The sequence below is a fragment of the Ahaetulla prasina genome, chromosome 1 (assembly GCF_028640845.1).
Source record: "Ahaetulla prasina isolate Xishuangbanna chromosome 1, ASM2864084v1, whole genome shotgun sequence".
Lineage (NCBI taxonomy): Eukaryota > Metazoa > Chordata > Lepidosauria > Squamata > Colubridae > Ahaetulla > Ahaetulla prasina.
In genome coordinates, this window is record NC_080539.1 from 354,220,101 (window position 1) to 354,247,683 (window position 27,583).

Below are 27,583 nucleotides of genomic sequence, written 5' to 3' on the forward strand. Positions count from 1 at the left end.
TTCTATTCTGTTCTATTCTATTCTATTCTATTCTATTCTGGGAGACCTTCCTCCAACCCTCCAACCTTATTGCCACTGCATTATTCACAAAAGGCTTTTTTCCTGAATATTGGTTTGTGCATATTAAGAGAAATATACATGAAGCTCAGCATAAATATTTTTTGCCAATTTAATTCTTAAAAACAGACATGGAAGTGGCATGGAATGTAGTTTAAATTGAACAACTAAAGAATAGAATGAGATAAAATCTTACCAATTAGTTGCTTCCAAATAGATTTTATCTCTGTTTTGTTTTTCCAAGCAAAACAGTTTTTGAAATAGTAACTGGAAAAAGAAAAATAAATTTTATGCATTAAACAGATTCGCATTTCCTTTGACATTCATAAAAAGGATCAAGATCTTACATGAGTCGCCCACATTTAAAGTAAAGGTCAATGACATGTTCTCTGCTACTTTTCCACTATTTAGAAGAACTAAACAAGAATGTCCACTTTCAGCCTTGCTTTTTAATATCTACATGAAACCTTTCTGACTTTGCTATTGGACAACACAGAGAGATAAGTACATAACTCAGCTGAATAGAAATTGGTTTTATTTCTAGGTGACATTCTTCTCTTTTTTTTTTCATTTTATCCTACTATTCCAGTGTTGATTCAAATGACAGATGCCTTTAATAAAATAGCAGGGTACTGGTCCAAATCAGAATTGATGCCAAGTGTGAAAATATGGTTACCCAGTCATTTAAAGAATAATAAATCCATATTTCTACCAAATCCATTAAATATCTAAGGATGTGGTATAATTAAGTAGCATGCAATATAAATAAAATATGTAGGGCGGTTCCTTCAGGTATTGATAGATGGGAGTCACTGGTGGGTTTCAAATTTTTTTACTACTGGTTCTGTAGCTTGATGGGCATGGCAGGAGAAGGATACTGTAAAATCTCCATTCCCTCTGGATCAGCTGAGACTCGGGAGGCAGAGAATAGATGGGGGCGGGGCCAGTCAGAGGTGGTATTTGCCAGTTCTTCAAACTACTCAAAATTTCTGCTACCGGTTCTCCAGAACTGGTCAGAACCTGCTGAAACCCACTTCTGATGGGAGTCATTAAACCTCAACCGTTGAGGAAAGGTGAACACTCAAAGTGAATATTATTTCCAGATTAATTTATATGATAAGATGAATTCCGTTCATATATCTGGAATATATTTTGAGAAAAAGATTCTTTGTTTAGAAATTTTTGGTGGGGTTCTTCAACTCTAAGAATATCTTTACAGATAAATGAAATTACCAATTAATGAAGAAAGACAAATTAAAAGGGAAAAAAGAAGGTATATCCTTCATGTGTATTGCAGTACTCATAATAACATAATAATATAACCTCTTTTTTCTGTTTTTTGTTTTCACTATGTTTCAAGCACTTTTTATGTGTTTCTTTTTCTCTTTGAGAATATATTCATTCCAATTGTTTTTCAAGCAACTGATAGAAATTTTTGCTCTAAACAGCAAGCCAGCTTATTTTAGCAGAATGAGTTCTTGGTCTTTGTTGGAACCAGCAAACACTCATATTTTTCTTCAATTTTCTTCTGGTTTCTTTGTGTCACCTAAACTATCATAAGGGGCATGCATAAGCGCACTAGCCTGCCTACCGTCCCTGTCCTGATGTTTTCTTTTATTCATACTCTTTACATGTGTTTATAATTATGTTTACACTTGTATCTGTCATAAAATACATGCTTGATGAAAATAAATAAATAAAAATAAATAAAAACCACCCAAAGTTCCCATATCAGGGAGATGGGCAGCATATAAATGTGAATGAATGAATGAATGAATGAATGAATGAATGAATGAATGAATGAATAGAATAGAATTTTTATTGGCCAAGTGTGATTGGACACACAAGGAATTTGTCTTGGTCCATATGCTCTCAGTGTACATAAAAGAAAAGATACGTTCATCAAGGTACAACATTTACAACACAATTGATGGTCAATGTATCAATATAAATCATAAGGATTGCCAGCAACAAAGTTACAGCCATACAGTCATAAGTGGAAAGAGATTGGTGATGGGAACGATGAGAAGATTAATAGTAGTGCAGATTTAGTAAATAGTTTGACAGTGTTGATGGAATTATTTGTTTAGCAGAGTGATGGCCTTCGGGAAAAAACTGTTCTTGTGTCTAGTTGTTCTGTGGTGCAGTGCTCTATAGCGTCGTTTTGAGAGTAGGAGTTGAAACAGTTTATGTCCTGGATTTGAGGGATCTGTAAATATTTTCACGACCCTCTTCTTGATTCGTGCAGTATACAGGTCCTCAATGGAAGAATGAATGAATGAATGAATGACTTTCTTTACTTTCCACCAGCTATGGATTACTTTCAATGGTTTATAGGATAAAGGTGTCATTATGAGGGGTCCTTGGTGCTCTCTGAGCTTGGATGTTTTCTTGCAGACATTTCATCACCCAAAATAGGTAACATTATGAGTGTTAGTAGAGTTAGTAGGGGTTTGCTCTCAGTTTATATTCTGAAGGCTTGCCCTATCAGTTTTGGTGGGAATGGTCTTTTTTTTTAAATTTGAATTTATATCCCGCCCTTCTCTGAAGACTCAGGGCGGCTTACAACTGTGTTAAGCAATAGTCTTCATCCATTTGTATATTATATACAAAGTCAACTTTTATTGCCCCCAACAATCTGGGTCCTCATTTTACCTACCTTATAAAGGATGGAAGGCTGAGTCAACCTTGGGCCTGGTGGGACTTGAACTTGCAGTAATTGCAAGCAGCTGTGTTAATAACAGACAGACTTAGTCTGCTGAGCCAGGTCTTGGAAGTTCTTTGGCTGGGTTGTTTACTGTTGGTTTGGTTGGCAATTTTTTGATTATGGTATCGTTTACTTCTTGACTGTTGAGACAGTGTTAATCTTGGTGTTAATTTATGTTCATCTGATTGATTGATTGATTGAGTGATTGATTGATTGGTGGAGAGGTGTTTTGTCTTTTTGCTTTTTTTGTTTGTTTGTTTGGTATGGTTTTATGTTTTCCATCTCAGTGTGCAAGCAGACAGGTTTGTATCTGTGGAAAAAGAACCACAGATTTCCTTTACATCTTCAAAGGTCAAGACCAGTGCTTAGAATTGAACTCCTAAACAAATGTTGAGCTCCTCAACAAACTCTGATACATTTGATTTTCAAACCTTGAGGACTCACAAGAATAGCAGAGAAATGACAGTGCCAAAGTGATATTTGTGTTTAATAAAGACTCCAGTCTCAGTTTTCCTTGAAGCATTTGGACTGAAGGATCTGACAGAATGAAGAATCTGATGGCATGAATAAGATAGGGAAAACATTTAAAAATATGCAAAGAAGCTGGCTCATGAAAAGGAGTGTGGTTTATGGGAGGAAAAAGCTAGAAACAAAGGTGATATGTTGGTTGCAGTCTATTCCATGGCTATAAAAACAATGGAGGGAAAGCCTCAGACAGCATCTATGGATGGACTTTTTACCAGAGATGGGAAGGATGTCAAACCACACAGTAACCTGACATCTGGATTAAAAATCCCAAAGTCTTCCTAAAATCAGATGGGACTGCAAGGACATGTCTACACCTTTACTTTTTCAACAAAAGTGTTGCATTTTATCCTTCCTTCAGGAAAGATTTAGACTTCACAGTCTAATTTATTGCCCTAATATTTCCTGACAATTTCCTCTCCAAGTACTAGGTTTGATCTTGTAGATCAGCCAAGGTTGACTTGATGGTGCCAGTTGCTGTGACTTTGAACCATTATCCTAAACTAAGTATATTTTCCACAGCCCTTAGTATTTTGGTTCTTCTCAAAATTGTGCCCAAGACTGTGACAGCAACAAGAATGGTCTCTGGAGATCTTCTACCATTATGTTGTTTGTTTTGATGTCAGATGTTCTAGTGATGGAATAAATTTATTTAAAACAGGGTAAACTAGAAATATGCCAGGGGGAGGTGGGAATGGGTGAATATATACATCCAATTGTTAAAGTTCTTTGGGGGAAAATAGGATTGGCAACCAGTTATATTCCTGTTTACATAACACTGTTTCCCATCATAACATCTGTTCCTTTTTCAGTACTGCATAGGTAAGATACATTCATCAAATTATGTGATGATATTTTAATGGTGTCTTCAGAGGTAGGGTTAGGAAAGAGATAGAAACAGATGCAATTTAGAAGAATGGATAAATTTGATGTCCTTGATCCCTTCATCCCACCCACCCCTTGGGACTAAGACAGCTGGGACATAGCTTTTGCTTGTCTCTTAATACAACATATGGTATAAGTGCCAGCTCATATCACAACACTCCTTCCCCGGATCGCGCATGCGAGTCCTGTAAGTATGCCGGGGCCGGCGCGTCTGGTGGATCGCCGTAACTCAGGAACGGACGGCGGCTGGACACGAATGGAAGGAGGTTGGACCTGCAGCGCTGCAGAGGCCCCAGAAGGTGGAGCCACAACGATGGGAGAAGTTCCACCCCTGGTAGGTCGGGCGGTCGGTTGTCGCTGGCGGCATCATGTGGAGGGCTGGAACCCGGAACAGAATTAGAGGAAAGCACACCAGGCGGGCATCGGGTGTTCCCTCTCGCCACGTGGGGAATGGCTAACGGTCGTCCTCGTGGTTGGTCCACGTGGCGCCGCCACGTCCGGCCGTCTTCGAGGCGGACCCTATAAAACGAGGGACCAGTTATGCCCGAAATAATGCCAGGTAGCCAAGCGGTTCACCCCAAAATTTTGCACATAGCGTGGTCCCCTCTGCGAAGGACCGGGCGGCGGAGCAGGTCAGGGGTGGTCTGGGTGAATAACCGGGTGGAGTCGGTCCAACGTGGTCCTTAGGCGGCGGCCCATTAATAACTCAGAGGGGCTTCTGTTAGTACTGGGGCAGGGTGTGTGTGCTGGGCCAACAGATAGGCCGATACCTCTCATACCAGTGTCCCGTGTCCAACCTGGCCAGGGCTTCCTTGGCGATCGCGCGGCCCTTTCAGCAAGGCCATTACTGGCCGGGTGATATGGGCGCAATTGGGGCGTGACGGATGCCCTGGGATGCCAGGTAGGACAAGAAGGTGGCAGAAGCTAGTTGCGGTCCATTGTCTGTTACTAGAACATCAGGAGCCCATGGGTGGCAAACAACTTGGACAAGACCTGTATCACTGCCTCTGAAGTGGTGGATGCCATGAGTGCTATCTCAACCCACTTGAATAGGCATCCACCACAATTAGGAAGGTGCGACCTTGAATGGGCCCGAAATCCAAATGAATCCGCGACCACGGGCCCTGGGGTTTCCACTCTCTCGGGCAGCGACTGGAGCCGCCCCTGGACATCTGGCATGCTTGGCATTGGGAAACCCAGTTAGCTATGTCCTTATCTAATGACGGCCACCAGACATAGCTCCGGGCTAACCCTTCATCGGACGATGCCGGATGACTTTCATGCAACCGGAAAGCACGGGAACTTGAAGTGCGGGGAACAACGACCCTATGTCCCCACAGCAAGCAGCCTCGCTGAGATGACAACTCGTGCTGTCTGGCGAGGAAGCGGCCTGAATGTCGCGCGGCCGCGGTGGCGCGGGGTTCAACGCCAACCCCTGCCCACCCAGTCCAGCACCTGCGAAAAATGGGATCGGCAGCAGAGGCAGCCGCAATGTCAGCGGCCGTTACGGGGACTCCCAGTCCTCAATGAGGAGAACCGGAGAACCGGGTGCGGATCGTGGACTTGTCCAGGCAGGGCAAGCGACTGAGCGCATCAGCGTGCGATCAGCTTGCCGGGCGGTATGTCAGGAGTAGTTATAAGCGGCCAGAAATACCGTCCACCGGGACAAGCGGGCGACAGAATAATTGGTGTCTGCGGTCTCCGGATAAAAGCCCTAATAGCGGCTTGTGATCTGTGACAAGCTCGAACCGGCGGCCATACACATAGTCGTGGGACCTCTTAACTGGGGCCACCAAGGCCAAGGCCTCTCGATCCAGCTGGCTATAAATACGTTCAGCTGGAGAGAGTCCTCAGTAAAATGCGAGAGGGGCCTCCAAGCCGCAGGGAAAACGGTGGCTTAACACAGCCCCAATACCGAAGGGGGAAGCATCTGCCGTTAAAACAAGTGGCAGGTCAGCATTGTATTGGACCAATACAGCCGAAGAAGTGAGCAACTCCTTGACAGCTTGAAAGGCAGAAGTCTCCAGGGGGCTCCAGGACCACGGTGTGTTCTTGTCCAACAGGCGGTGGAGAGGTTCAGCCACGAAGCCTTGTGAGGCAAGAACACACTGTAAAATTAAGGAGGCCAAAATGCCTGCAGTTCCGTCCTTGAGGTCGGAATAGGGGCAGATTTAATGGCGGCCACCTTAGCCGGGGCAGGGTGGATGCCTTTAGCATCCACGAGATACCCCAAGAACTCTACTTGAGGGACCCCTATGACACATTTGGGCGTTTCAACTTGAGACCAGCCTGCTTGAGCGGGATAACACAGCCCTCACCCTCTCGACGAGTTCGGCCTGACCACCAGCGGAGACTAGGGCGTCGTCGAAATAGGGCGACCCCAGGCAATCCCTGAAGTAACCGCTCCATCAAATTTTGGAATAGACCGAGCAATGCTGATGCCAAACTGCAGGCGCCGGCATTTGAAACTCGGTGGGTGACAATGGTCTGTGCTTCTGCAGATGCATCATCCACGGAAGCTGCTGGTATGCCTGAGCCAAATCTAGTTTGGCAAAAAGCAGTGCCAGGGCCCAAGGAATGAAGTAAATGTTGGACCACTGGGACAGGGTAAGGATGAGCCTGTAAAGCCTTATTCAGCGTGCATTTGAAGTCAGCACATATGCGAATAGAGCCATCAGGCTTTATGGGAACTACTATGGGTGTCTCCCAACTAGAATGATCCGTGGGCTCCAACACCTTGCGAATTAGTTTATCTAGCTCTGCTTCAACTTTGGGACGGAGGCCAGTGGAACTCTCCGGGCTTCAATCGAATGGGAGCGACCTGTGGATCCAAATTCAATGAAATTGGGGACCCGTATACCTCCCCAAGGCCGTCAAAAACAGAGCTGAACTCCGTAAAAGGAAGTCATAACTATCCCCAGAGACAGAATGGATGCCCGAGATACCCATGCCCAGAGCACTAAACCAGTCCAACCCCAATAGTGTTGGGAGGGCCCTTAACAACAATTAGGAAGGGACCCTTTGAAGTTTTGTCTCCACATGGAAACGACCTTGGCCCATGACAGGAATTGTCTTGCCTGATAGTCCCAGGCGGACGGGCAGGGTTGCAACCGGCATGAGAGAAAAGAAGGAACTACCGCTTGAGGATAGCCCAAGAAATAATGGACCGTGAAGAGCCCGTGTCTATTTCCATGGGACATGCCACCCCTCAGTTTTACAGTCAATGACAGTTTCTTAGAATCAGCTGAACTATGCTGATGGAATCGACCTCTGTGGGCCCATGCCCTGGGCAACATCACAACGGTTCTCACCCATAGGGGCTTCCTGGGCGCGATACTTTAACTCATCTGGCGGCTGCCCAGCAGAATGGCAAACTTTGGCAATATGCCCGACTTGCCACAGCGGCGGCAAATAGCGGAACGGAAACGGCAGGATGCACGAGGATGAAACTCCCACAGCTGAGGCAGGCAGCTACTTTCTTCTTTGCAGCCTTTTCTTTCCGGGCGGTGAGGTCTTCAGGCGGTCCACTTCTGTCTCCTCATCCGAGGTGTCAGCAGGATCGCCGCCTTCGTGATGCACCCCGTGGACTGACTGGTAGAATTTTGAAGCGCCGGATGTCAGCGGTAGACCTTTCCGACATCTCGGCAGCTCGTGCTTCGCCTAATGCCATCGGGAGAGTTAAATCTTTCATCGCTAACAGACGCCGCTGCAGTCGAAGATCCTCACGCCACAGACTAACTGCTCCAACAGGGCGTTATCTAGGTCCTGGAATTCGCATTCCAGGGCAGCGGTTCGGAGGAGGCTATATATAGATTCAGGGCTCCCCTTCTTCTTGTAAGCGATGCCGAATTTAAACCGTCGAGCACCGGGACGGGGTTGGCGTAATGTGCCTTTAACTTCTCCTCAAGGTATCCCATGGAACATCATGAATGGACAGAGGGGCCACCAGAGCCCGGCAGTGGCAAACACTTCAGGACCGCACGCTTAAGAAATGCGCCCGCCACGGTTGCTGGACAGACCGTGTAATCGTGGCTTCAAGTAGCATTCAAAACGATCTTCGTATGCTTCCCACGTCTCCGCGCTGACAAGGAACGGGGCAAACACAGGCGGAGCCATCGAACGGCCGGTTCGAATCAGAAGAGGGAAATTCTGGACGGTCTGAACGCTAATCACCTCAGTATCCCACCTTCGTCGCCAGTATTGTGTATTGGGTTCGAGGAATTACTGAGGCGACTACGAGCGTAGTAACAAGCAACCTTTAATGAAAGCCAAATTCAAACAATAACGGCTCGCACCCTGCGTTTGACAGCTCTTATATAAACCTGCTGTCAAACAGGAGAGCCAATCAACACACTAAGAATTCCCGCGCATTGGGTTGCCATGCGTCTTAACCAATAGGATACCGCCTCTCATTTAACATGGCGGCTCGCCGAACACAACAATGACCTCACCCCATTCCTATGAGGACCATAAGGGGTGTGCATAAGCACACAAACATGCCTACCGTTCCTGTCCTATTGTTTTTCTTTTCTTCTTCCTATATATATATATGCTTATACCTCCTAATATTTACTCATATATATGTTTATATACTATATAATCTTTTTGTATGATACTTACTTATATTGTTGTGACAAAATAAATAAATAAATAAATAAATTCATGTGTTCAGTGACTTATTCTTACCAACAATGAGCAGATTACACGTTAATAGATTTCCTGGGTACTGCAGTGATATAAATAATCACAATCCCTTTGTGAAGAAATGTGTGTGCCTTTTGGAAACTTCTTGTTTCCTGGGAGAGTCTTTGAGCAAAAGGTCATATTTTTAAATAGCAATAGCACTTAAACTTATATACTGCTTTATAGTCCTCTCTAAGCAGTTTACAGAGTCAGCCTATTGCCCCCAACAATCTGGGTCCTCATTTTACCCACCTCGAAAAGATGGAAGGCTGAGTCAACCTTGAGCCTGGTGAGTTTTGAACTTCCAAATTGCAGGCAGCCAGCATTCAGCAGAAGTAGCCTGCAGTACTGCACTCTAACCACTGTGTCACCTAGGCTCAGGGCACTTATCCTTTGTGTGTCAGAGTTGAGTTGAATGCATTTCAAGCTTTGGCCCCTTTTTTGTCTCTAATCTCCTATATTTTCCTGCCTTATTCATTTTTCATTCAGAATAAGATTGCCATGTTCATATTTAACCGCAGCTATACCTAGCAAGAACATATCTAGTAAGCTTCAGAGCAGTAAAGCAACAAGTATGTTCTGTGCATGCTTCAGAAGATCATAAAAGGGCTTCAGACTAGCCAGATGTAATCAAATGTAGCCTGGATTTCTAGTAGGGGAGAGTGCATTTCAGAAAAGCAAATGACGACTCAGTTCAGGTAGCTTGTGTGAGAGAAAGAGGGTGGCAAGATTCTGCCGGTGGACAATATCTGCCTGGATGAATCACAACATGTCTTTCTAGATTTTTGGAGCCTGACACCACTCTCAGCCTTCAAAGAAAAATGAACACCCTGCCACTCTGCACAATAGGCACTCGGGGGTGATTGGATCAAATGACCCTCAAAATAGTTTACACAACCCTAGTCGCCACTGTGTTTCTAATTCTGTGGTATTATCGATCAATAACCTGAGAGAAGAATCATAATTGGAGTCTTCAAAAACTTACTAGTGTACTGTAATTCAATGTGACAGAAGGGGGAATAATTAAGTACATTCAGAATAATTTTATTTAAGTAATTTTAATTCCATCCATTAAAGTACATTAAAATTGACTTTTTGTTTTCACCAAGTCCATTTCTTTGTCTTGGTCTCACCACTTTTGGGTAGATAACAATGACATATCATTGAAAGGTCATGTATGGCCCACAATCTGAAAAAGATTACCTTTCTAATTAAGAGCTTCGAATTCTAAAGCACCACACTTAGAGAAATGAATATATCAAATTAAATAAAATTTATATTACGAATTATGCCATGTACAAAATTATCTTTAAAGGGTGTATCAAACAAACAAAAAGTTTCCTATATATTTCATGATATATAGTAACATCAAAATTGTATAGAAAAAAAGATCTGGAAAACAGTTTGAAGAGATGACTCCAAGTTTTCTTTCTTGCTCTTTTGTTGAAAAGGCCTAAATCATATTTTACAACAGTTCATTGCTGCAAATCTGGTGCTGATTTATCCTACTGGTGTTGTGAACTAATGTCTTTTGTCATCACCCATGTTCAAAAATTCACAATTCTTTAAATCTTGATAAGTTTCAGATATTGAGCACACAGTCTGTTCGAAAATAGACATCCTTAACCCACAACACTTGCTTTAAAACCTTGTTAGCATTCCTGTGGATTTCAGCAGTAGTGAATAATAGGACAAGTCCAGGCCATGTGAATTAATGAACTCCCGAATTACATTTGTAACAGCAGTTCTTTGCAACCAACGTTTATTAAAGATTCTCTGAAGTGTTAATATATTCAGATCAAAATGACCCTGCCAGAGAAAATTATTAATATCCTATAAATTCACTTACTGTGGTATGAAGGAATAAAAATAGAAGGACTCATAAGATGCAGGGCAAAAACTAAATTAAGCATCTCCAAGAAGAGCTGTCTAATCTCTGCTACATTCAGGGTAGGAGAGCCCATCATATCTTAGTGAAATTAACCATGAAAGTCAACTGGATGACCTTGAGCCAGTCAATCTCTCACAGACCATCCCACTTCACAGGGTTGTTGTGGGGAAAATAGGAGGAGAAAGATGTGTTGGATATGCTTGCCACTTAGAGTTATTTGCAGAAATAACAAAAGCAAGATACAAATAAATAAATAAATAATCCATCTTCCAAAACCTAGGACTTGATCCTTTTCAATTATGGTCCTGCTCCTTTGGAATAGCTTAACTCCTCTGCCACCCCCTTTTACAACATTCTTGGACACCTATTCAGAAAGCCATTTGAGATCAACAAGGTCGTGCTACTGTCAGAATATTCATGAACTGGCAGAGACATGGTAACAAGGTCAGCCAATGAATAGGCATAGCAACTGGATCCGCCAATAAGGACTGTTTAGAAACCGAAACTGGAAGGAGCCTGGGCATGGTTCTGTATTAAGCTCTATGCTCAGATCTGAAACAAGTCTGGTCTAGTATTTGTCTGCAACTCTGAACTGAAAACTTGTTCTCTGTTCTGCTGTTGGTATTGTATATTTCTCTTCATGCGTTATATTATGTATAAAGAAAAGTTAATGATTCCTGCTAAATCAGTTATCTGTGTATGCTTTCTGGATTTGATTTTGCAACAAACTCTGACAGCTACCCCAAAGGGTGAGTGTGTTTGATTATTTATAATTTTGGTAATGGAATTTTGGTAATGGAAATTCAATACCATCTAGACTGTATGTGAGAATGAATGGAAAACAAACAAATAAATAAACATTACACTATCAAACAATTGTTATTATTGGGACATGTTCAAAGATTCAACTAGAATCAGGCTTCCTTTAACTTAAATCCCATCTTAATCATAAATGCAATATCATACCCAAATACTTAAAAAAAGTCTAAATAATTTTTCATTTGTATCAAAGCAAATGGTAAGTTCAGATTTATTACATGAGAGCTCTTGTGGAGCAGGGATCAGATGTGTTCAGAACTCTCTTGATAAATGGACACATGTGCATGCGCAGTGCGTGCCAAATGCATGCTGCATGTGCAGCGCATGCAAACATACACTGCGTGCACATTTGCATGCTCAGTTCACAGCAAATGCACACTGTGTGTGCACATGCGCAGTGCGCACTAAATGCTCACTTTGCTTGGAAAAAGGAGCTGTTTGAAAGTAAGTAGAACAGCGAGGGTGGGGGACAGCTGTGCCGTGCAATTTAGATTTCCTGCTTTCTAGCTAATATAAATTGCGTGGCACTGCTGATAGTCGGAAATACCGGTTCAAATGAACCAGTAGCTTTTTTTTACTACCAATTCGCCCAAACTGGTAGCTTTTATTACTACTGGTTTGTCTGAACTGGTGCAAACGGGTAGCATTTCACCTCTGCTTTTAACCAGAGTTATCAGAATCCTAATCAACACTTCCTAGAATCATTTCTAGTCTAGTCTCTATATGTATCAAACCACTGCCATCGGTTTATAATGTAATCTGACAGGACACCATACATACATACAATAACAACAAATTTGAGATCGTTCCTGTCTGATTAACCAACCTATTTTTCATATATAGTAGTGTCGGCTGGCCTCTTCAGTTCTGTGCCAATCAATATTTTCATATTTCTAATCATGCATGCAGGAAGGCTGAATTCCAAATTAAAAGGAGAAAAGAAGCTATACCATTCATGTGTATCTCAGTGTAAATTTTATTAAGTAAAGACATACAATTAGTAACCACATGTGATTTTAGTAACTGAATAAAACACGTTGATCCAGAGTATAAACTCTGGGGGGGAAGCAAATACAAATCCATTTTGAAAACTTTGAAGGAGTTATATCAACTCCCCCTCAGAAGCAAATAATGACTTCTGGATTTTGTCAACTTTGAATTAATGCAAGCATATCAATTAAACACAGCAGCTGGATGAACAAACTAATCTATGGGCCAAGAAACCTTTGTAATTCGGTGAAGAGTGGGTGGCTGTTCATAGGATTTGTGGAGATCAGCCTTCCCAAACCTGGCAACCTTTACAAGTGTTCCTACTGTCATGCTGGCTACATATTCTGGGTTCTGTAGTCCAAAATATCTGAACATTGCTGGGCTAAAGAAAGCAGGTATAGAAAAAAGTCCAATGGAATTGCTGTCAACGATTTAAAAATGCTATATTTACATCTTTAAGCTGAATATCTACTGTTATGTATTAACAGTTGTGCCTTTAAATATTTGAGCGGGAAATCAGCACGTTGCTGATTGGACGAAGCCTCCAGCAGAACTGTATAAAAGGAGGTTTTCCCCAGCCTGTTGCTGGGTTCACCCTATATTAAAGAGCTGTTGTCACTACCCTGGTCTCCAGCCTCGTTACTTCCGAACTTAACATTGGCGGCGGGTGGGATCTCGAGGCTAAGGAGAACCAGAACCGAGCTGAAGCACGCTAGTTCCAACCCAGCAAACTCAGGGCAGAAAGCGGAAATGGCAAACACGCCACCGCACCGTACAACCCGGCAAGGAGAAATGGGAACATATATGACCCGTTTGAAAGCTTTCTAGAAGCCAACGAACTACAGGATCCCTGATAACCGCAAACGGGCTTACTTCCTAAGCCATTGCGGGCCGGAGGTCGAGATTGCGGAAGCCCTGGCAGAGCCAACGCCGATACAATCGGTATCGTGGCCGACTCTGCAGACTTTGCTGAAGAACCATTTCGCACCGGCGCCGTCCAAATCGTGCAGCGGTTTGAATTCGGAGAACGAGACAGATGGAGGCGAGTCCGCCGGTGACTACATGGCCGCTTAAGAAGGCGTCCAAGGACTGCGGATACCGAGACTTAGGCAGTGCTACTCGAGCAACTCATCCGAGGGGTCAAGGACATCCGCCTCGCGGCGACTGCTAGCCAGAGCAACCTGACTCTAGCCACGCTCTGGGCGAGCCAGAGCACACGAAATGTCTACTAAAGCAGCAGAGACCCTGCAAAAGCCTCTTCAATCCAAGGCGGCGCAAAGCCAACGCCAGTACACCAGGAGGAGATTCAGTCCGAATCCGAAGGTGAGGCGAGGATGAGAAGGGTCTGCGGACCGGCGACACTGAGGACCGTGGCGAGTGCGGAAGCTGCGGAGGGCAGCATCAGCGCCAACGCTGCAGGTTTAAAGACGCAACATGCCGGCGGTGTGGGAAGAAAGGACACTTAGCTCAGGTTTGCAGGCGGCCCAACCTTCCGCGAAAATTCAAATCGGCCAATCAAAGCGGAACGGGCGGCCCGCGATTGGTTCAAACAAGAAAGGCGCGAAGTCTAACCAAACGACTGTCATTATAGGCCGCGCCTCAACCAAAGTGGAAAAGAAGATTTTCACAAAGCCCAAGATCGAGGGAGTACGGTGCAGGCTTGAAGTAGACACGGGATCAGCGATCACCATCATGTCCTGGGACACTCTGGCGAAGTCGCTGCCGTCCGTCGCGAAGCGCCATCTGCAAGCACAGCGGCTACGGGGGCACGACTACCAGGGGAATCGCATCCCTGTTCGAGGACCACCTCCGTCCGAGTGATGCAGCCCTCACAAAAGACCCTGCCCATCACGATCGTCGAAGGAACTCTGCCCAGTCTGTTGGGACTAGACTGGTTTCGTGCCCTGGGCATGGGAGTGACTGGCATCTACAGAAGTGACTGCAATTTGAAAGACATTCTCTTTAACGAGTTCGAAGATGTCTTCAAGGACTGCCTGGGCAAGTATAAGGGAACCCCTATTTCCTTCAACTTAGACCCCCAGGTAGCCCCCATTAGGCTTAAGGCGAGGAGGGTCCCTTTTGCCCTAAAACCAAAATTGATAAGGAGCTGGACAAGCTCATAAATCAGGGATTTTGGTGCCAGTCGATCACGCAAAGTGGGAGACGCCAATCGTCACCCATCAAACCGGACGGGTCAATTAGAATTTGCGCTGACTACAAGGCGGCTTAACAAAGCCTTACAGAAAAGCGTGCCGGTTCCGTAGTGCAACATTTATTGCACTCTTTGGGGCAAGGGCAAGTCTTTGCAAAGTTAGACTTGGCCCAAGCCTACCAACAACTGCCAGTAGACGCCCGCTGGCGAAGCCCAAACGATTGGCGCACAGGGGGCATTCAAGTGCACCGATTGCAATTTGGGGTTAGTGTGGCACCAGGGCTGTTCCAAAACCTGATGGAACGACTACTGCAAGGGCTCCCAGGGTAGTTCCCTACTTGATGATGTCCTAATTTCAGGGAAAACATGGAGGAATTGGGGAGGCGGTTAAGAAAGGTCTTGAGCATTTTCCGGACAGCGGATTAAAAGTCAAGACAAATAAATGTCAGATAGGGGTCGAATCGTCGATTTCTTGGGCTACGGATAGACAAGAAAGGAATTCAGCCTTATCACCAACCTTTGATGTCTTTGGCAACCTGCCACAGGCAAAAACCCCACAAAGTTCAAGAGATGCTGACAAGAAGCATGGAAATCAATGTTGCTTTTATACAAAAAACCTAACGGCTCCTTGCTGCTCTTTTAAGCCTTATGGGGGTGGCCAATCATCTTCTGGCCTTACTCTCGAGTTGTCCTTTTTTCTTCAGCTGCTCTTGTCTTCTGGCAGTTCTTCGCATGCGTGCAGTAGGAACAGGCTCCTCATGTTCCTCTGCCTCTCTGCTGTCTGCCTCTAGAGGCTCCGGAGTCTGCACATTGCTCCCAGATGGCCCTGGCCCCATCTCTGCCTCCAATGCAGTGCCCTCGTCTAGGCCTTCCCCTGACTCCAGGACTAGCCCATTGTCCTCCCCAGCCTCCTCACTGTCTGACTCCATTGCCAGGTTCGCGGGCTGCTGACGGACCACAACAGTTTAGATCAGATATTCTCATCCTGATTGAGAAAAATAAAAGAAACTAAAAGGGCAAAATCATTCAGTGGTCTTATAGTTCAAAAATTAGTTCTGGTGAGAATTAATTCATTCTCAGTTTCGTCCAAAACAAAATTCTTAATAATCAGTCCGTCAGCCTTATCACCAACCTTTGATGTCTTTGGCAACCTGCCACAGGCAAAAACCCCACAAAGTTCAAGAGATGCTGACAAGAAGCATGGAAATCAATGTTGCTTTTATACAAAAAACCTAACGGCTCCTTGCTGCTCTTTTAAGCCTTATGGGGGTGGCCAATCATCTTCTGGCCTTACTCTCGAGTTGTCCTTTTTTCTTCAGCTGCTCTTGTCTTCTGGCAGTTCTTCGCATGCGTGCAGTAGGAACAGGCTCCTCATGTTCCTCTGCCTCTCTGCTGTCTGCCTCTAGAGGCTCCGGAGTCTGCACATTGCTCCCAGATGGCCCTGGCCCCATCTCTGCCTCCAATGCAGTGCCCTCGTCTAGGCCTTCCCCTGACTCCAGGACTAGCCCATTGTCCTCCCCAGCCTCCTCACTGTCTGACTCCATTGCCAGGTTCGCGGGCTGCTGACGGACCACAACAGTTTAGATCAGATATTCTCATCCTGATTGAGAAAAATAAAAGAAACTAAAAGGGCAAAATCATTCAGTGGTCTTATAGTTCAAAAATTAGTTCTGGTGAGAATTAATTCATTCTCAGTTTCGTCCAAAACAAAATTCTTAATAATCAGTCCGTCAGCCTTATCACCAACCTTTGATGTCTTTGGCAACCTGCCACAGGCAAAAACCCCACAAAGTTCAAGAGATGCTGACAAGAAGCATGGAAATCAATGTTGCTTTTATACAAAAAACCTAACGGCTCCTTGCTGCTCTTTTAAGCCTTATGGGGGTGGCCAATCATCTTCTGGCCTTACTCTCGAGTTGTCCTTTTTTCTTCAGCTGCTCTTGTCTTCTGGCAGTTCTTCGCATGTGTGCAGTAGGAACAGGCTCCTCGTGTTCCTCTGCCTCTCTGCTGTCTGCCTCTAGAGGCTCCGGAGTCTGCACATTCTCCCAGATGGCCCTGGCCCCATCTCTGCCTCCAATGCAGTGCCCTCGTCCAGGCCTTCCCCTGACTCCAGGACTAGCCCATTGTCCTCCCCAGCCTCCTCATTGTCTGACTCCATTGCCAGGTTCGCGGGCTGCTGACGGACCACAACAGTTTAGATCAGATATTCTCATCCTGATTGAGAAAAATAAAAGAAACTAAAAGGGCAAAATCATTCAGTGGTCTTATAGTTCAAAAATTAGTTCTGGTGAGAATTAATAATTTCAGCTATATTTATGTTTGCTTGTTTATTGTTGCATATGTCATCCTAGGAGTTTGCATGACGGCATGTGTCTCCCAAAAAAAAAAATTACCAACTCCTGTTTTTCTGTGTCTTCTTTTAGGCTGGACAGCAACGCTGGTGGGAACAGGAAATTACTGTGAATGGGAAGATCCAGAAAGGAGAATTAATAACCTACAACTTGACAGAACTCATCAAACCTGAGGCTTATGAAGTTCGCTTGACACCAGTCACTATCTTCGGAGATGGAGATGCAACCATTCGTGTAATCAAGTACAGTGGTAAGGGGAGAAATCAGAGTTTTCCTTTTGCAAGAGAGAGAGAGAGAAAGAGAGAGAGGGCTTGGGAACATAAGTCCCAAAGTCTGACTTCCAGCCTTCCAAACCTTGATGGGAGAGGTTGGGGCACCTTGGGTTCTTAGAGGGCCCTACTCTAGTCTGATAAATTGTCCCTCCTATTAGTTTTTTTTTAATATTGTTAACGTGCAAAACAGAAGCAAGTAATTCCTAGAAGGATTCATACTTTTATGAATTGAACTCTTATAATCATACGTATATATTCATGTCAGAGTAAACAATTAAATCATCCATAAGTCTATTATTATATTAAAGTTGTTTGATTAAAAATGAAAATTACACATGTAGACTTGTCCATGGAATTCACGTTTCTTAGTAGTTTTTGAAACAATCTACCAGGAAAATGTTCAAATACAGAAATATTACCTACTATGTGTATTATGACCATATACTGTTTCATACATTGTTGTGGTGCTGTTGGTTTTTGTTCACTAAAAATTTTCCCTTGCTTTTTTTAGGAGCTCATGAAATTCATTCAACCTTGACTTTCTCAGTTTTTATTGTTGTATCCACCCATTCATTCTTTCTTCATTTGTTTTGCTATACTGTCCTCTTCAATTCTGTCTATATGGGAAACTGCTAGATATATCTCTTGCACTGTCCCTTATTTTAGTATTCAGTTCATATTTATTGATTACACATTCATTCTTAACCCAATTTATTCTTGTTTTACCACACACACTTCTTAAGTATCTCGTTCGCCCTGCATCCAATTTACTTTTATGTTTGTTGGTAACAAACCCAACTCTCATTCCCATATAACTGTGATGGCGAACCTATGTCATGCATACAAGAGGTGGCATGCAGAGCCCTCTTTGTGGACCCGTGTGCCATCACCAGCTGCTCTTCTGGCTCCCAGTGTGTGCATGCACGCCGGCCAGCTGGTCTTTGCCTGTGGCAGAGTGCCAGAAACCCAAAGAGCAGGTGGCCGGGGCAAGCATGCCTTCGGGTTTCCGGTGCTTTGGGTTTCCAGTGCTCTGGCGCGCATGCATGCGTGTTCCAGTTTGGGCACTCAGTGGTGTGCGCGTGCATTCCAGTTTGGGCACTCAGTGCCACAAAGATTCGCCATCACTGCCATATAACAAAACATGCTCTTATACGTTGTCATTTTCATTTCTTCGAACAGACATTCTTCATGCTAACTTTCTAACAGCATTTTCACATTTTCACATTTCTCCATCTACATTGCTATTTTTATAAAACCTTCTACACAAATTCATCTACTTCATCTGTCCTTCCAGATCAAAACTTGCAATTGGTTACCCCATTACCCCTATTAAACACAGCTTTTATCTTTGATACATTAATTTTCAGTTCCACATTACACGGAATGCAATCTGACATATTGAAAACCATTTTGGTTCTCAGCCAGTGATACAGCATTCACACCCCTAACTACTTATGTCTTTAATATCACTATAAACATTATTATATAGCCAAGAGGATATTGTACATACTTCAGAAAGTAAGTTAGAAAGGAACGTAGGCTTGAAGGTGAAGCTAAAAGGAACAAAAAGGGGTCTTTTAGCTCTATCAATATAAAGCAGAAGGGATGACGGTGCTGCTTGGAGAGTATGATGGGACAGTAAGAAGTAATAGGGAAAATGCATGGCTTTTCAACTCCATTTCAGAGTTCTCCCCAAAGGAGATACTGTGGTTCTATGTTCAAATGAAATTAAGTGGGTAGGGGATTTCAGGTAAATAAGAAAGTGATTAGTACTTTGGTACCATAAAGAAGTTACGTCTCCAGATTGACACAAATTACAGCTGATAGCCCTGAAGGATCTGGTAGATATCATTCTGGAGTTCTTTTCTGTGATCTCCAAGAAACTATGTAAGAATGGATTTAGTGCCAAATGACCAGAGAAGGTCAAATATTTCTGCCTTCACATAAGGAAAAAAAAAGAGGTCACTGATAACTACAAACTGGTCATCTTCTTGAGGTTGACCCTTGTTTACACACGGCTTGTCTAATGTAAAACTGCATTGCTCTTCACAAAGTTAGCATATTTTTTCTCTTTTTCATCAATTTTTGCCAGACCTCTTCTTCCCAAGCATACTTGGGAATGATTTATTTTTAAATTTATTTTTCATTGCTGTTTCTGTGCCATTGCATTCCATTACAGCTCAAATCACTAACGTCGTTGTACATTTCACATTCAATTTTGTTTTGTTTTTTCTCCTTATGAAAACAATAATGGTATTCTTTCAGTTGTCAAGCACAGGAGGCAATCTGCATGCATACATTAAATAAATGGATTTATTTAAGTCATTTTCTAAATTAGGTAACAGCAGATTCCAGAAATAATTTATCAAGTTAACCCTTGAAAATGAGAAATGTTTGCAGTGGTTAATAATCAAGAACTTATCAACCCATCGTAAAACAATATGGGGGGAAAATAAAAAGGCAGCCACATTCCACGTTTGTGTGGGTATACACTTTCTCCCCAGAAACTTATCAGAATGTGAAGTAGGTCTGTATCTGTGCCTGTATATGTGTGCGTGAGTATCTTGGAAAGCCTAACTAGGATGGATACATTATGCTTCTGTGTTGTAGATGTACTGTATGTCTCAACGCTTCCCCCATGTTGCATCTCTATGCTAATGTGGATCTCCACAGGATAAGACTACTCTGGGTGATGTGATCAGTAGGAAAGATAGATTAAAACAGGGGTGTCAAACTCAAGGCCTGGGGGCCAGATCTGGCCTGGGGTGTGTGTTTAGATCTGGCCCGCAGGGCTGCCCTGGAAACAGTGAAGGACTAGCCCGTGGTGCCTCTACCAGTGAAAACGGAGCTCGCAAGGGCTGTGTGCAGTCCTCCCAAGCTCCATTTTCACTGGCAGAGGGTTGCAGGAGCTGTCACAGCTGAAAATGGAGCTTGTGAGGGCCACGGGATGACTCCCAACTCCATTTTCACTGGCAGAGGGTTGCAGGAGGCTATCACAATGGAAAACGGAGCTTGGGAGCCCATTTTCGCCTGACACAAGTGATGTTGAGCTGGCCATGCCCACCCTGGCCACACCCACCCCGGCCCCCAAGGTAAAACACAACCCTGATGCGGCCCTCAATGAAATTGAGTGGCTTAGAATAAAGTAATTAGTGGACCTTCTGGGCCACTACCCAATTACCCAACCATAGGATGTATTTGTATTTTGTTTTGTGTTTCTGGAACTATTTTTCTCACAATTCCAAGTGTTGCCCCATTTCTGAATTCAGTCTTGCTTTTCCTAGCTTCTCTCTCTATACACTAAATCTGGTCCTGTTCCAATTTCTGGAGATACAAAGTCCTGAGCAATGATTTCTCTCCCACCTTATATTTCTTTGGAAACAATAAAAAAGTATATTACTTCAACAAAGATTTTAAAATACCCAGCAAATCTGACCAAAAAGAAAAAAAAAACTTTTAATATAATGAGTTCCCTTTGAGGTAGTATATTTCTTGATAATAAAAAGATTAGAAGACTTGTTCTTGGTTGGTTTATTCCAAGAACAGAAGACTTGACTTAATATCCCTCTTGAGTATGAATAGTGAAAATATGGGCGATTAGAGAGAATTTGCTTTTTAATTTAACTCCCCTCTTTTCAATATTGCTGATGTAAATGAGTAAGTGGAACAATCTTAAAGGCTTTACTACTTAAGAAACATCAGTTGCAATTTTAATTTTCCAATCTTCTGCTTAGAGTTGGTGCTTGATGTAAATAAATAAAAACTGAGAGGAATGTTGATCTCAAACACAATTGTGCATATCCATTATATTTAAAAGGAATTCATTAGATGCTTAAGTCTCCTAGTATTTTCAATTTACAGCTGGGAACTAAGTTATAAAGTTACTATTATTTTTTTCGCCACCTTGATTAGAAAACCTGGTTTTTTGCAAAGCCCAGATTGTGATCCTGTTCAGGGCCTCTGGATCTGCTGGTGGGCATAAGTTCAAGGCTTTTCTTTCTACTATTTTTTTTTAGAATTTTTATTAGTTTATAATATAAAATACAAAAGAAATAGTGGGAAAAGAAGGGAAGGGAAAGGAAAGGGGAAAGTGTGCAGGAGTGTCAAACTGGTAGCCCCTGGCCTGGATGCATCACGCGCAGGCCATGCCCACCCTGGCTCTGCAAAGGCAAAAAACATCACGATATGTCACGTGATGTCACATGACGCGGTCAATACTTGTGGTGTAAGGCAAAAGGGAAAAAAGAAAGAAAAGACGTTAACTTCCCCAACTCCCTTTGGTGCAGTAAAATAAGAGAATAGCATCAAACGTCAACTTTTTACTTTTAGATAATAATATAAACTAGCCATTTTCTATAACAACAAACCTTTCTAATTGGTAAAACCCAAAATTGGTAAAGCCTCAAGCCCTTTCTGACACACTCTAGGATTTGTTTTACATTCTGCCTGATAAGACAGCCTTTCCAAATAGAAAAAGGGGGGAATCTGATTGTAATTTAATAATCAGTTCTCACAAAACAGACTGCACCAGACTGCACCAAATAGCCACCTCAAACACTACATATAAGGACTACACTACAATTTACCATTTCTCAAGTGTTGCTATCTAAACCTACAGCCCTACTATTTTTTCAACAATCTCAATAGCATTTATGACTTCCCACTTGTCACATTTTTTCTTTGGCCACTGACATCGATAGAATTTGTTTCAATTCTTCTTGTTTTTATAATTAAGCCTATTCATCAAGTTTTAATTTCCTATATGTATTAACCGATTCCATTCCATAAGATCAGAGCCACTTAGGTCATCTATTAATCTATTGTGTCCTTCTTCTTAGTGTCATCGATCATTTATTCACTGCCCATCATGGCTTTAGTCCATCAAAGTTTTCACAAAGCATTTTACTATTAAGTAAAACTACATTGTGAGATTTATCACATCCAACACAGAATAACACAGTAGGAAGGGACCTTGGAGATCTTCGAGTCCAAACCCCTGCTTAAGCAGAAGACCCTATACAGCCAGACAAATAGCTGTCCAGTCTCTTCTTAAAAGCCTCTAGTGATGATGCAACCACAACCTCTGAAGGCAAGCTGTTCCACTGGTTAATTGTTCTCAGTGTTAGGAAATTTCTCCTTAGTTCTAGGTTGCTTCTCTCCTTGGTTAGCTTCCATCCATCTTTTCTTGTCTTGCCTTCTAGGGCTTTGTAAAGTAGGTTGAAACCCGCCCCCCTCTTCTTTGTGTACTATAAGCCCCATATAAAGACAGTATTCATCAGTTAAGTCACATTCTGGCTAGTGAACCACAAATAAAAATGAAGCAGATTTTTCATGTTTATCTTTGCAAACCAGGATATCTAATCTAGAGACTATATTGCAATCCAACATATTTTTGGCAACATCCCACCAACTGAGGAGGTTCATATAGTGTGCTGGCATATTCTCACATTATGAACTCACTAATTTCTTCCTTAAAAGATATATAACTGTAAGGTCCAATAATAATATGTTTACACTCATAAATGCCAAACAAGAAACTTAAACAGAGGCTTGAGTAAAATAGCATTTAATCTTGATCAAGCTTAAATGGTTAGCTGTTCCAGACACATACAAGATACATGCAGGTAACAATTACAGAAAGAGAGGGAATCCAAATCCCTTTTATATTCTTTAGGAATGTCATAAACTTCCAATTCTGGCATCTTTGATTTGTGTATCCCTGGAATTTGGTTTGTATATCCCCTGAAATACGGTAGAACCTCTTAATGAGCTTCACTGCCTCTTTCCTTTGTTCTCACAATTGACCACTTGACCCCTTGGTGTGAAGGGACCAGAACTCAACATAAATTGAGTCTTAGCATCTCCAATCTGATACATTCTGGGCAGAGGGGTGGGGGTAGGAAGAGATAAGGCTCTGATCAAAAGGTGGAACATATAGTTCGACAAATGCCAGATACTTCACAACAGACCCCAATAACAGTCCAGGAAGTTAGTCAATGTGGCATGTTTGTGTTATAACTACAAAGGGCATAATATATGTGTCAGTATCACAGGAAGCAAATATTTACAGCATGCAGGTATACAAAGACATCATATATTATACATCCATACACATGTATGTATGTATGTATGTATGTATGTATGTATATTGCAGGAAACAATTATCAAGTTTCTATTCTAGTATTTCAGTATATCTATATCTATTTCCCTACATCAGGGGTCTCCAACTTCAGCTTTGCTGGCTGAGGAACTCTGGGAGTTGAAGTCCACAAGTCTTAAAGTGACCAAGGTTGGAGACCCCTGCCCTACATAACTATCCTTACAAATCTTTACCTTAAGTCTTTACAAATGAAAGCCCAAATTATTTTCTACTAGCATCCCTGAAGGAAAGACTCCATCCTTAAATTCATATCTGTTTATATGGTTATATATATATGACTTTACCAAATACACAGATTATGAAGATTATGTCCTTAAGAAAGTTATGGAAAGAGACTTTTGGTGGCCGGAGACTGCACTTAACATTTTATGGAAGAGACATGAACCAGAGCAGAGATGTATGTCCCCGGATAGTAAGTACTGTGCTTGCATATTCCCAAGCTATTTATCTGAAGTTTAACAGGATTGATCCATTCCACAGGGATATGCTTACTATTCATTGCAAAAAAATGAACATTTGCATTTTTTTAAAAAAAATGTTTAAGATGTCTGAAATCATTCAAGTGACGCTACAGCACTTTCAAATTTCATCTGACACAAAATATTAGGTTCAGAGAGTCAGGTTTACAAACTGAGTTAGATTTCACACCCAAGTCAAGATTTATTTGTGAAGAAGAGATATGTGGCTAGTTTAGCCAAGAGAATCCTCTCACTTCAAAGGCAGTCGATTTTGGCATACAGTTTTGAGAAGACAAAAGGGGACAATTGTCTTTTTAAAACCTTTTGTTTTTCCATCGTAAAACCGTTAAGGCCGATGCTTGTTGTTAACTCCAATGCTTGTTAAAGCTGCAACTCCTTGATGTGATTTTTTAAATTTAGCACTAGCAATAACACTTAGACTTATATACCTCTTCAGAGTGCTTTACAGCCCTCTCTGAATGGTTTACAGAGACTGCATATTGCCCCCAACAATCTGGGTCCTCATTTTGCTGACCTCGGAAGGCTGAGTCAACTTTGAGCTGGTCAAGATTGAACTCCTGGCAGTTGAAATGCAGAAGTACCCTGCAATACTGCATTTTAACAACTGCGCCACCACAGTTCCTGTTGTTTCTATCCCACCTTTGTTACTATTTAATAGCAACAACAACAACAACAACAACAACCTGTAAAGTTATATTATTATATTATTATAACAACAACAACAACAACAGAGTTGGAAGGGACCTTGGAGGCCTTCTAGTCCAATGCCCAGGCAGGAAAACCTACACCATCTCAGACAGATGGTTATCCAACATTTTCTTAAAAATTTCCAGTGTTAGAGCATTCACAACTTCTGCAGGCAAGTCGTTCCACTTATTAATTGTTCTAACTGTCAGGAAATTTCTCCTTAGTTCTAAGTTGCTTCTTTCCTTGATCAGTTTCCACCCATTGCTTCTTGTTCTACCCTCAGGTGCTTTGGAGAACAGCCCGACTCCCTCTTCTTTGTGGCAACCCCTGAGATATTGGAACACTGCTATCATGTCTCCCCTAGTCCTTCTTTTTATTAAACTAGACATACCTAGTTCCTGCAACCGTTCTTCATATGTTCTAGCCTCCAGTCCCCTAATCATCTTTGTTGCTCTTCTATGCACTCTTTCTAGAGTCTCAGCATCTTTTTTACATCACATTTATTACAATAAATAATATTTATTTATTTTTAATAAATAATTCATGGCAGGGAACATATGCAATACTCCTTCCTCCTTCTGTTTTCCCCACAATAATACCTTGTGAGGTGAGTTGTGCTGAGAGAGAGAGAGAGAGAGAGAGAGAGAGAGAGAGAGAGAGAGAGAGAGAGAGACTAGCCCAAAGTTACCCAGCTGGCTTTCAGGAGAAATTAATAGTATTCTTGATTAGAAGCATTCACAAGTTGCAGAACAGGGTTGAATGATACCAAAATGTTGGGCACTACTGGGCAAACCTCCATCCTTTAAAAATATGGGCCACACACATTGTACATATGTAAGAAAGGGGTTAATTCAATTGCCCAGTGGAGCCCACAATGTTGAGCTTGTTGACTCCACTGTAGGAGAAGAGGAGTCACTGAATCCAAGCTTCTCATTTTATCACAGAACTTTTTTTAAAAAAATAGAGCTGATGTTGCAATGTCTGAGGAAATAATTGGTAGGTAGAAGACTGACTAAAGAGATCCATGAACACTTTTTCTCACTTGTTTTCCTTGCTAGAAAACAAAGACACAGCGACAATCTTAAAAGCTACATTACATGATATTTAATAATATCTCTTTGGGCCCCTGAGAGCTGTCTTCAAGCATCTACACCAAGAAGTCTTCAACATGCTCCAGTTTTTCTCTCTGATCTTAGAAAGGCATTCCTGGTGGCATAAGAAGGGAGGCATTCATGCCCAGGGGAACATAACTTCTGAGATGAGGCTTTTGATGCTCATGATATGCCATCCCATTTGTTTTACAGATGGGATGTATAATATTTTCTAGGCTGAGGGCCCCATCTGGCTTTTGAGTGGTGTGCTTAGGGACCTTCTTCCAAAAAGCGACATATTGGAAGTGAATTTGTGTTCAGCTGAAATTCAAAAAACACACACGAATGCATGCATGCATGCTCACATGCGCGCGCACACACTCGCAAACACACACACACACAAGGCAAAGGAGTAGCAGGGACATAGCTTACATCTGAGTAATTATATAATGCCACTGTTCTGAGTTGAATTCATTGGCTTATGGAAAGATGGATGACCCATGAGCATCTATTTATTTTTGGACTCCAAAACTTATCATTCCATGCAGCATGGTATAGTCAATGGTGAGGAATGTTGGGAGATAGCAATAGCATTTAGACTTATATACCTCTTCACAGTGCTTTGCAGCCCTCTCTGAGCAGTTTACAGAGTCTGCATATTGTCCCCAACAATCTGGGTTCTCATTTTACCAACCTTGGAAGGATGGAAGGCTGAGTCATCCTTGAGCCAATCAGAATCAAACTCCTGGCAGTCAGCAGAATTAGCCTGCAATACTGCATTCTAACCACTGCGTCACCACGGCTCTTACAATACACAGTATATGTCTATGGAGATTATCAATCATCTAAGTCATAGTTACCTCAAAAGTGCTTTTTTCAAAAGACAACTGGATTACAGAGATCAATAGAGAGGATCATTGGTTTGAAAGAGGGCTAAAGGAGCCCATCTATGTTAGTATTGAACAGCCCTCCCTCAACAGAGGGGAAGGAATTGACACCACCTATCTTTTGTTTATCTTTTGCCTAGGGACGTGGTGGCTCAGTGGCTAGATGCTGAATTTATTGATCAAAAGATCGGCAGTTCAGCAGTTCGAATCCCTAGTGCTGTGTAACTGGGTGAGCACCCATTACTTGTCCCAGCTTCTGCCAATCTAGCAGTTTGAAAGCACATAAAAAATGCAGGTAGCAAAATAGGGACCACTTTTGATGGGAAGGTAACAGCGTTCCGTGCGCCTTTGGTGTTTAGTCATGCTGGCCACATGACCACGGAATTGTCATCAGACAGCGCTGGCTCTTTGGCTTTGAAATGGAGTTGAGCACCGCCTCCCTAGAGTCAGGAACGACTAGCACATATGTGCAAGGGGAACCTTTACCTTTACTATCTTTTGTCTGCGATGCAATCCTTTCAGCAATTCCAAAAAGATTCCATACCATTTGAACTCTGATTCAGCTGATCATGAGGGCACAGATAAATTCCCAAGTGGCCACAACAGTTCTTAGAGAGACAGTCCTTCCATTCCCCACCACCACCATCCTGTCAGTGCCTATCCTTCCATCCCCTCACCATCCAGTTGCAACTGATGAGGCCCTTGGAGGAGAAGCAAAATATCTTTTTCTTCCTCAAGGGAAAAAAAAAACCAGTCCAATTGCCTTTGAAGAAAGCATCGTTGAGAGATACAGTATAGATCCCTTTACGAACCACATCACCTTCAATTTCTTGGCACATCCCAGTTAGTTAAATCTGTCCTTTGTAATATTTGGTCCTGTAATGTAACACTTACCTGCTCAAACACACTGAAGAATCCCATGGCAATCCTTGGGTTTCCAAAAAAAC

The 27,583-nt window shown here is 42.6% G+C and overlaps 1 protein-coding gene across 2 annotated transcripts in view; it reads left to right on the forward strand.

Moving 5' to 3' along the window:
• The window catches only part of MDGA2 (MAM domain containing glycosylphosphatidylinositol anchor 2), a 732,231-nt gene that overhangs the window by 661,400 nt on the left and 43,248 nt on the right, over positions 1-27,583 (forward strand). For both annotated transcript variants that reach the window (XM_058163141.1, XM_058163142.1), the window contains one exon: positions 17,133-17,310. In XM_058163141.1, coding sequence (XP_058019124.1) covers positions 17,133-17,310 — 178 coding nt within the window. The remainder of the gene's footprint in view (positions 1-17,132; positions 17,311-27,583) is intronic.